A 10,544-nucleotide genomic window follows, 5' to 3' on the forward strand; every position below is an offset into this window, starting at 1 on the left:
TTTTTTTTTTTACTCTTTTCTTTGATCAACATAAAGTACGTGTGTTGCAAGAGGTTAACTATAGGTTCGAGTGTGCCATGAGATAAAAGAGGTTGAAAAATACTGCTGCAGGTTTTTCAATATCTCTGCTGAAATTTCTTTCTTCTTCATTACTCCACCTGGCACCACTTCTGTAGTTTGTGATTCCCATAATCCCCATCCCGTCTCTTAGAACTCCAAGAACCTAGGTTGGGGGAATGGGTTTGTGGTTTCATCCTACCCAACCCTGTACTATTCCTTTTCTTCTCCCTGCCTACCTCCTTTACTTCTCAAGACTTGCTATTCTCCACACGTAGAAACTCGAAACCTAAGAGTATGAGAAAGCAATGGAGCAATAGCAGTGCTGCCAAGAACTGGGGATGCTGACAAGCTGTTCCCCAGGCCCTATATGCAGTGACCCAACTACATGCCGATTGGACTTAACTGCCCCATGGGACCTCACATGCTTGATATTCCTTTTTGCTTCCGCTCATTTTTTTCTCCGACTTAAAGCAACCTCCTTCCAAACTTGTGACCCATTCAAATACAACCCATTTTTGAAGCGCTAATCAGGCCCAAGTTCTTGGGGGAAGCCTCCCCTGACCATTTTAGTCCACAGTATCCTCTTTCTCACACACACAAACAGGTACTGTACTCACTGTCTGTTCCATAAAGCATAATCATATTCACATTTATATGACTAAATGTTTCACGTGTACATATATTTTTTAGGGGCAGGAACCCTGTCTTATGTTTTTCAAACCCTTTAAGCTCAGTGGGTTAATACTTGATGAACAACAGTGACTGAATCAGTGGGATTCTGTTTACGCTCAAGGAGAAGATAGAAGAATGCCGAAATGAAATAAGTTGAATGGATAGACGGGTGAAAAAGCAGGACTGGGTAAAGATGGAAAAAATGAAGAAGAAAGATGTTCGATTAACATCTGTTTAATTGATTCGGTCTGAGGTTTGAAAGAGACAATGAGAGACGTCAAATAGAGAAAGCAGGAAATTATTTACACTTAAGGCTGAAGCAAACAGGTGAAAGGTGAAGCTACAGAGAAATTCACTAAGTTCTGCTATAAACCTAAGGATAAGCCAACTGTTAGGGAAAGGAAGCTATTAGGATGACATGAATAGAGATGTGGTCAAGTAGATGAGCAAATCAGGAGGGGGTGGTATGACGGGGCGGGGGACAGAAAATAATCTAGAGTAGGTAGGTAGGTGGGTGGTTAGATATTTAATTGGGCAGGAATAGGTGTGGGGGTGTGTTAAGATCCGGCCCCTCCCTCACCTTGACCCGGAAGCGGATGAGTGCTAGCCTCACGCAGTGGCTCAGGCAGGCCGGTGGCAGGAACCAGGCCCGTGGTGGAGGGGTGCCCTTGTTGCCCACGTGTCCCACGATCAGTTGCGCTGTCTGCCGCTCGGCCTGGCACCGACGGCCCCACTCAGCCAGCCGGTCCTTGCCCAGGCCCCCGGGGAACATGACCACAAGCTCCAGGCCGTCGCCGCCAGGATAGGCACAGGCCTGGCACAGCGCTGACAAGTAGCCCAGCATGGCGTTCCATTGGCCGCCACAAACCCAATCCGTCTGGTAGCCGCCATACAGCCGCGGCAGCGCCGAGCCCGCATCCACCAACACCCGGGCGCCAGGCAGCGGAGGGGGCGGCGGCAGCGGCGGGTGCAGGCTGGTCTCCGTCTGGCCGTGGTGGTAGAAGTGGCGAACAGAGTGATGATGCCGAGTCGGTCCAGCACCCCCAGAACAGGCACCCAAGGCAGCGGGCGGGAGCGGCGGTTGCAGAGGTACAGAACTCCTGGCTGCGCGTGGAGCTCCAGGCTCTAGGGCAGCTGTAGGAGGCAACTGGCGGTGCAGGTGCTGCTGCTGCTGCTGCCGCGAGACCGTGCGCGCGAGTTTGAGGAGATCCACTGGCACCACGGCCCCAGGACAGCGCTTTTCCAGGAACTCTTGGAAGCCCTGGACACCCATGCTTCGTCGGGGGTAGACAAGACTGCTGCTGCCAGAGCAAGCTAGGCGGCTATCTGTGCACAAGGCTGGGGGCGGGCGCGTGCGCACTTCGCGGGGGGCGGGTGGGGGCGGGAAGAGGATCCCCGAGGGGAGGGGCGAGGGAGTGAGGAAATGAAGACCAAGAGGGGAGGAGACTACAAATTGGATTTGGGTGGAGAGGAGGGGTGAGGCAGACCATACAATGGAGAAGCTGGGAGGATAAAAGCGATGACGGGTACTTTTCTTTCCCCTCCCTGGCCTCTCTTTTACACCACTTCAGAAAGGATGAAAAGTCTTCCTTTCACCTCCGGGAGCCATGTTGCCCTGCTTTCTCTAAGGTACACACTTTCTAGCCGGAGTAAGGTGAATGGGGTAGGATGGCGGGGCATCCTGGGAGTTGTAGTCGTCTTCTCTTTAGCCTCAGGATGTAGTTGAGGAATAAGACTACCACCCCAGTCAGCCCTTGCGCCCACAGTGTCATAAGAGGTGGGGTGTGATGGTCAGTGTTTAGTATTTGCATTCCTACTCTTCACTTCTCGTTAAGTGGCCTCAGGCTATTTACTGACTTTTCCAGGAAAAGGTGTGGTTGGAGGGAGGGAGTGACACATCACGGGAAAGGAAGTAGAGTATTTTGATTGAATTCAAGTAAAGTGAGCTAAAATTCCCCAGAAGGAGCATTTTTCTCTCACTGGAAAAAATAATATGCATAGCTTTTAATAAATGAGAAGGAATACACATGAAACGTAAGAATAACCACTAACATTTCTATGGGAATCCACTTTTAGCTACTGTACTTATTTAAAGAGTTGTTGGCTCTACTGGGAATAGTGAAACTTACATTGTTTATTTGCCCAAGGCAATGCAGAAACAAAAAAAAATTGAATATCATTTGACCTCGGTATCTCTTTGATCTGGGAGATAAGTACTTATACACATTAAACTACAAGTTGTACCTTTTTGGTACTAGCTTATATACTTTGTCCAGTGGTTAGGGCCTTTGGTTTCCAAACCTCATTGTGAATTGTCTGTCCTGAGCTATTTTTTTTTTTTTTTTGAGACATAATCTCACTCTGTCATCCTGGGTAGAGTACAGTGGCATCATAGCTCACAGCAACCTCAAACTCTTTGGCTTGAGAGATTCCCTTGTCTCAGGCAACCAGTAGCTGGGACTACAAGCCCCTGCTAGCCACAACACCCAGCTAGTTTTTCTAATTTTAGTAGAGACTGAACTCCTGAGCTCAGGCTGATCCTGAACTCCTGAGCTCAGGCGATCCACCTGCCTCGGCCTCCCAGAATGCTAAGCTTACAGGTGTGAGCCACCATGGCTGGGAGCTTTTCAAAATAGTTGTGAGGTCATTTATTTCAGATGTACAGAATCATAATCTCTGAAAAGTCTATTTTTAGCATGCTCCTCAGATGAAACCAGTGTAGCACTTGTCTTCTTTATGGCTTTTAGGGACCACTCTTTCAGCAGAAATAGGGCTGAAAACAAGATCTGAAGTGAGCAGAATTCAAACCCCACATCTCCGGAATGTTGCAGGGCAGTTACTCCCAGAATGTTTTGGAGTGTGGACTTTCTACCCATGTAGCAGCCCCTCTGCAGTTATAAAAGACTCTGGGATATTTCTTCTAGGCTTTCCTGTAGGTCTTGGGACAAAATGTGGAGGAAGTGTAAGGAGGACCCCAAGTCTGATCCCAACGGCCAACAGGCTGGAATGTTGGTCTTTCTCTGACTCTGATGGGTCTGGACATGGATTAAGCAAAGAACAGAACTCTCCTTCCTTTTCCAGCAGATGGCCCACCCACTTTTTTTTACAGAAACCTAGCAGATGAACTTTGATCTGTCATGGCACACTGCCACCTACTGAGCTACACTTACGCCACATCCTAATTTTCTTAAAAAGAGGTCCCTTGCCTTAGCTTGGGGTCATTGCCATTTTCTTTTTTTGGTGGCAGCCCATCTGCTTACAAATGCTCTTAATACTTAATAAATCTCTGGGATTAATTCTACTTGGCATGGTTCGTTGTGGCACTTTTTCTCCTTTCGACATTTAACATAGTCAAATCAGGTTTTAAGGAAGTTGCATTGCTGCAGGAAGACGAGGCCCAATGGAGAGAAAGAACATCCAAACACTGTGTTTAAAAGAGGAAGGGCTTTATTCCAGCCGGTGGAGCTGCTGCAGACCTGAGTCCAAAATGGCCACATTCCCAGACTGACTTAGTCTTCTCCTTTTTATCTCCAGCAAAAAAGTTCTGGCCCACGGGTACCTTTCTCATTGATCAGTTTGAATCAAGCTGGAGATGCAGGCTGGGGCTTTTACAGAAGCAGAAGCAAGCGTTAGTTTCCAGGTCCCAGGAATTTAAGTTTCTACAAATTCCTAAGAGCTAAAATCACTACAGGGAGAACCTTGCAGGTGTATCCTTGGAGTCTCCTTAAGAAGACCTCTGTTCTCTTAGACCTCACTTTTTCCAGGTATCTTCTCTCAGTATCATTAGAAAATCTGGTGACTAGGGACTATAAATGATCATACAGTGCAATGATTTACAAAAGTATGTTCCTGGACCAGCCCATTCACATCACCTTCAAAGTGTTGGAAATTTAGGTTCTCAGCAGGGTGAAGTGGCTCACAGCTGTAATCCTAGTACTTGGAGAGGCCTATGTGGGTAGATTGCTTGAGCTTAGGAGTTTGAAACTAGCTTGAGCAAGAGTAGACCCCCATCTCTAATAAAATAGAAAAATTAGCTGCCATTGTGGTGGGTGCCTGTAGTCTCCCAGCTACTTGGAAAGCTGAGGCAAGAGGATTGCTTGAGCCCAAGAGTTTGAGGTTGCTGTGACCTATGATGTCACAGTACTTTAACAGGGCATCAGAGTGAAATGCTCAAAAAAAAAAAAAGGCCTGGTGGCTAACGCCTGTAATCCAAGTACTCTGGGAGGCTCAGGTGGGTGGATTGCTTGAGCTCATGAGTTCAAGACCAGCCTAAGCAAAAAGCAAGACCCCATCTCTACTAAAAACAGAAAAACTGAGGCAAGAAGATCGCTTGAGCCCAAGAGTTGGAGATTGCTGTGAGCTATGATGCCATGGCACTCTACCTAGGGTGACAGCTTGAGACTCTATTTCAAAAATAAATAAAATAAAGATTATGTGGGAGTATAATCTGAAAACATTATTAAAAAGAAAACAAGTTTAAGTTCTCAGGCCTTACTCTGGACCTCTAGGATGAGAAACTCCAGGTGTGGAGCCAGAAATTTGTGGTTTAAATCAGAGCAGTATCAAGGATAAAGCATTTAGTTAAAGCAAAGTGGTAAAGTCAGATTTTATTCAGTAATTACTGACAGTAGGGAAGAGATGAGCTTTTTTCTGATTAGTATAGAGGTGTCTGGGAATTTTAATTAAAGGAAAAATGAGGGAGTAGAGGAAGTAGGGCTTAGTAGTCTGGGAAGTGAAAAATTAGAGGGCTTGTCAGTATAAATATGATTAGACCAGCTGTCAATTACTGAAGATTTCTATTCTCCCGGGAACACACCTGTGTTTTATTCCAAAGGCTAGGTCTCCCCACCCCCTAAATTTCTCCCATAGAAACTGGGAGATAGAGGCCCTATCCTTTCCGATGATTGCATTTCAAAGGACTGGCTTTTAGGCTTTTGAGAAATATTCCAGAATTGTAGGAGATACATGCACATCTCAAAAGGACAGTGGAAAGATTCACAGTTCCAAGCCCTTTTGAATAGTTGCTCTAGGTAAAGGAGGACTGGGTCCTATCCTGGGGTGTTAGCTAGAACTAATTTAATTCTTTTGCGTGTGCAAAGCTTTTTCTGATAGGAATTCAAAAGTGGGCTGGTCTTCCCAGGGATTTGGGGCCTTAGGCTGCTAGGAGCTGTACTGAAGTTTGGTCAGGTCTCAGTGCTGGGATTTGAATGGAGTGTACCTGTCAAGTTATTGCAGGTCTCACTAGCTCTCTATGTGATTTTAACCAGCACTCACAAGTTTGAGAATCACTGTTCTAGAGTATACCCTAGGTCCAAGTCCAGACTAGTTAAGCAAGGAGGTATATCAGTAAATTGACTCCCATTAATTTATCTACGCCTGTAATTCCTTTCTTTTTTTTCCTATCCAGGTAGAAATAGACCTGGTGATTGATAATGATGTGACCTCTCCTTTCCAAAAGAAGAATTTTGATTGTGGTTATCTAATTATTTCTCTACTATTGCATATTATATCTATTGGTGGCAGCTAAGTTTATCAGAGTTTACAAGATCAAGAGAAGCCAACGGGTGTGTCCATACCACACCATTGCTTCTGAATGCAGTAAGTTGTCCTGCAGGTGTCCATGTCTGATGTTAGGTGTTTCTGGGGCAGCCAAGAGGAGGACTATAGGTAAAAATCTACTGGATTTTCTCTGCAGCACTCTTTTTCTACCACTTTCTCTACATTATATTCATGGTTGCAGCAAGAGCCATCCTTTATATATCTTCCCAGAGAATTTAGCTTTGAGCTGGAGGAGAGATGAAAAATCCTGACTGCATTCAAGCACCTGTTCCATTAGGCCCATCTACATTATCCTTGGGCTTTTTGAGGTATCCCTATCTTTGTAAGTTCCTTTTTATTTGCTTAAACTTGTTCAAATTGGGTTATTACTTAAAAACAAGATTCCTAACATACATAGTACAGGAGAAACTTTACACTGGATGTAGGCCATAAAGAAGAAAGATAAGACAGAGGCCAAAGCCCTGAAAGCAGAAGGGGATATAATAGATATCATAGAATAGTGTTCAGAGTATATGCTTTAGAGCCAATATCTGGGTTCCAATACTAGTTTGACTCCTTATTAGCTGTATAACTTTAATAAGATGCTTTAAATTCTTGCTGTACCTGTGAAATAGGGACTCATTAACTTATTTATTTAATATCCACTATAAAGCAAGAATAAAGCTGGGTATAGGAAGAAAACAGTTTTACAACAGTGAAAGAGCTTAGAAAGGAGATGGTAATGGTTATCTTTGAAGCTTGTGAAGATTAAATGACACTGTACAGCACCAACATAATAAACAGACACAGTAAGCACCTAATAAGTGTTAACTCTTATTGTTACCAAAGAGGGTCCAGCTGTATGTCACTGTCAGCCACATGCAAGGATTAGGATTAGGTTTACTACGTTTTGTCACAAGGCCAGAAATTCTGGCAGTGAGAGTGCTCTCTCAAAGACTATTCTGTCTCAGCTATAATTCTGATAATTTTTATAATGAGAATAGCAGGAAAGAAACTTAGAAAATTTTAATTTTATCTGATAGAAAACAACATTAGAGGCCAAAGGTCATTGCTCACACCTATAATCCTAGCTCTCTGGGAGGCTGAGGTGGGAGGCTTGCTTGAGCTTAGGAGTTCGAAACCAGCCTGAGCAAGAGTGAGGTCCTGTCTCTAAAAATAGCCTGGCATAATGGCAGGTGCCTATAGTCCCAGCTACTTGGGAGGCTGAAACAAGAGGATCACTGGAGCCCATGAGTTTGAGGTTGCTGTGAGCTATGACACCATGGCATTCTACCCAGGGTGACAGTGAGATTCTATTTCAAAAAAAAAAAAAAAAAGAATAAGAAGAATGTGACCTAAGAAGACTAGGTCAGCTAGTCAGCTATAAAGTTTCAGCTTAGCTTCTCAGACTCCATCTTGTAGCCCACTTTTCTGGCTTCATTTCCTTACTTTTATTATCTATGAAATTGTTTTTAAATGGAAATAATTACTATGATTTACTGTATTTGTCTGGAGATTGAACTTATTCAGGTGAGGGATAGCTTTAAAGTTACACTGGGAACAATAGATCGCACAGAAAATAAGAAGCACACTGAATACAATAATAAACAAAGATGTCTAAAAATAATATATTTCTGATCCTGATGACTAAAGCTTTTAAGTATTGTATTTGTTTTCGTATAGCTCTGTAGTTCACTGGTCACATTCAGGTTTGTTGTTTTTTTTTCAGGAGGCAGGGATAAGGCTTGATGTGGGAATGTTGTAATCCAGCCAACTTAACAGCCATAGGGGTGGTGTGCAGGTCTTCTCAGGGGCCAGTACTTTCTTCCAAGTCGTGACAAGAACCTGGTCATTCTCTGGAACATATGCAGGAGTCACAAAGCAGAACAAGAGACCTCTTTTTAAGTAATTAAGAGTATGGCATAGTATAGCTTTGGAGGTGGCAGGGCATGTCATGACAGAAATCAAAGGTCAACTGCTGGACTCCTTGTAAGCAGGTGGCTATCCTGGGTGGAGGGGCCAAGACTAGTTGAGTACGTTCCACAGTCTGGGTGAGTTTGTTCCTGGAATGCCGGACCTGGAAGATGTCTTAGGAACTACTTCAAGGTAAACAAAGGACTGTATAGATCCTCCAGTGTAGTTAACAGGAAATCTAGCACTGCCTGATTATCTAGGAGTATCTGGGCTAGTGATTTGAGTGATCTTTGTTGAAGTTTAAGGCTTTTGAAGTTTTTTCTCTGTCTTAGAGTTGGAGACAAATTCTAGTCATACGTCTTTTGGAATATTATCTGTAGATTGTGACTAGTATTCTTTTTTTAATTATTTAAGACCTTTATTAACAGGTTCTTACAGTTTGTTGACTTTTTTTGAAAAAATAAAGTTGTAAACTTTTATTACAAATTAAAAATGAAAGGGGAGGGGCAAGATGGCCAACAGGTGCCAGCCTTCGACAGAAGCTTCTGTCCAGAGGGAAGGAAAATGTCCAGAAAATACCCAATAGTGTTGAAGATTGGGAGCTCAGCCAAGAGAGAAGAGTGATATCTGCAGGACACCTCTGCTGAGGCAAGTTGAGACACCAAGAAAGCAATTTCCAGGTACATAATACATCCTAAAGGAAAAGTCTCCATCCCCTCCCCCAAGAAAGTTGTGTTTTTCTCTTTGTTTTCTCCTTGTGTGCTCCTGTAAGTTTTCTACAGGCTAATGGTGAACTGAGGACCTATTATCTCACCCCACGTGTGAGAGCTACAGGAAGGGGGGTCTACTCCCCTAGAGGAACCCTGCTAAGATCCCAAACACTCTCTCACCAGGCAGAAAAACTGAATGAACATTTTTTACTGCCATTTTAAACTTCCAGTCCCCCCTTCCCCCCTTGCCTACAGAGACAGTGGAGGGGAGGGCCTAGAGCACTGTCCCCCACCCCTGCGGGACTAAGCGCCCAGTCCTGGCCCTGGAGCCAGAGACCTGTTAGAGCCACATGCATTCCCTGGGTACCAGTGATTCCTCACTCCCATGGCCTGAGACCTGCAAGAGCCATGCGAGTCCTGCCGGTGGCCATGGAGTTCCCAGCTCCTGACACCTGGGCCAGGCAGGCCCAGAACTGCCTGGTAGACCTGCACATGCCCCATGGGCAGCCACTGAGTTGCCTGTTCCCTGCACCTGGGTCAGGCGGGCCCAGAATTGCTTGCTGGACCTGTGCACCCCCCGCAGGCAGCTGCCGAGTTCCCCACTCCTGGAACCCAGGTTGGGCGGGCCCAGAACTGCCTGCTAGATCCAGGGGTGATCGCCGAGTTCCCCACTCCCAGCACTTGGGCCAGGCAGGCCCAGAACTCCTTGCTAGACCCACGTGCACCCCTCAGGCAACTGCCAAGTTCCCTGCTCCTGGCACCGGGGTTGGGTAGGCCCAGAACTGTCTGCTAAACCCATGGGTGGCTGCTGATTTCCCTACTCTTGGCACCCGGGCCAGGCAGGCCTAGAACTGCTTGCTAGACCCGCAGGTGCCTGCTGAGTTCCCCGCTCCCAGCACCCAGGCCGAGTGGACCCAGAAATGCTTGCTAGACCAGCGCATGCCTCGCAGGTGGCCGCCGAGTTTCCTGCTCCCAGCACCTGGGTCAGGAAGGCCCAGAACTGCTTGCCAGACCCGTGTGCAGCCTGCGGGCAACTGCTGAGTTCCCCACTCCCGGCACATGAGCTAGGCCAGCCCAGAACCACTTGCTAGTCCCATGCGTCCCCATGGACCATGGCTTAGTTACCTGACCCAGCACCCAAGCCAGGTGGGCCCAGAACTGCCTGCTAGAGCTGAGTACTGCCAGCATCCCCAGATGGCGGCCTTAGAATTATGAGCGGATTGTCAGTTGAGAGGGAACCACACTACAATGGTGATAGCCCGAGGTGAAGAATAAAAGCAGCAGCACCAGGAACAATAAGGCTCACAATCCTTATGCTCTACAGGACAGACACGCTCTGCTTCTCTGGGCAACGAGAGGAAGCCAGCACCCTCTCCATGGCAGCCACTGACTGAACAGTTCTGATATAGACTCGAAACGGTGTAAATTCAGCATAGGGAAGAATCAGCGGAAAAACTCTGGCAACTTGAATAACCAGAGTAGATCAATTCCCCTAAGAAAAAATGGAGCGGATGCAATTGAAGACCTCATCCATAAACAGATGGCTGAGATGTCAGAAATCAAGTTCAGAATTTGGATAGCAAATAAGTTTAACATAATGGAAGAAAGGAGGGAATTAGAAATTCAAGAAATTATTCAAAAGATGTCTCA

The 10,544-nt window shown here is 45.8% G+C and overlaps 1 protein-coding gene across 3 annotated transcripts in view; it reads right to left on the minus strand.

Moving 5' to 3' along the window:
• Positions 1-2,081, minus strand: part of FAM120C (family with sequence similarity 120C) — a 138,836-nt gene extending 136,755 nt beyond the window's left edge. For 2 of the 3 annotated variants that reach the window (XM_003802720.3, XM_023508548.1), the window contains exon 1: positions 1,313-2,058. In XM_003802720.3, coding sequence (XP_003802768.1) covers positions 1,313-2,005 — 693 coding nt within the window. In that variant the 5' untranslated portion in view covers positions 2,006-2,058. Of the gene's footprint in view, positions 1-1,312 lie in introns of all 3 variants that reach the window. The other variant, XM_012813290.1, reaches the window with a different exon arrangement.
• Positions 2,082-10,544: the final 8,463 nt, after the last annotated feature.

This window comes from Otolemur garnettii, unplaced genomic scaffold (genome assembly GCF_000181295.1).
Source record: "Otolemur garnettii isolate 467f Iridium unplaced genomic scaffold, OtoGar3 scaffold00256, whole genome shotgun sequence".
In the NCBI taxonomy this organism is placed as follows: Eukaryota; Metazoa; Chordata; class Mammalia; order Primates; family Galagidae; genus Otolemur; species Otolemur garnettii.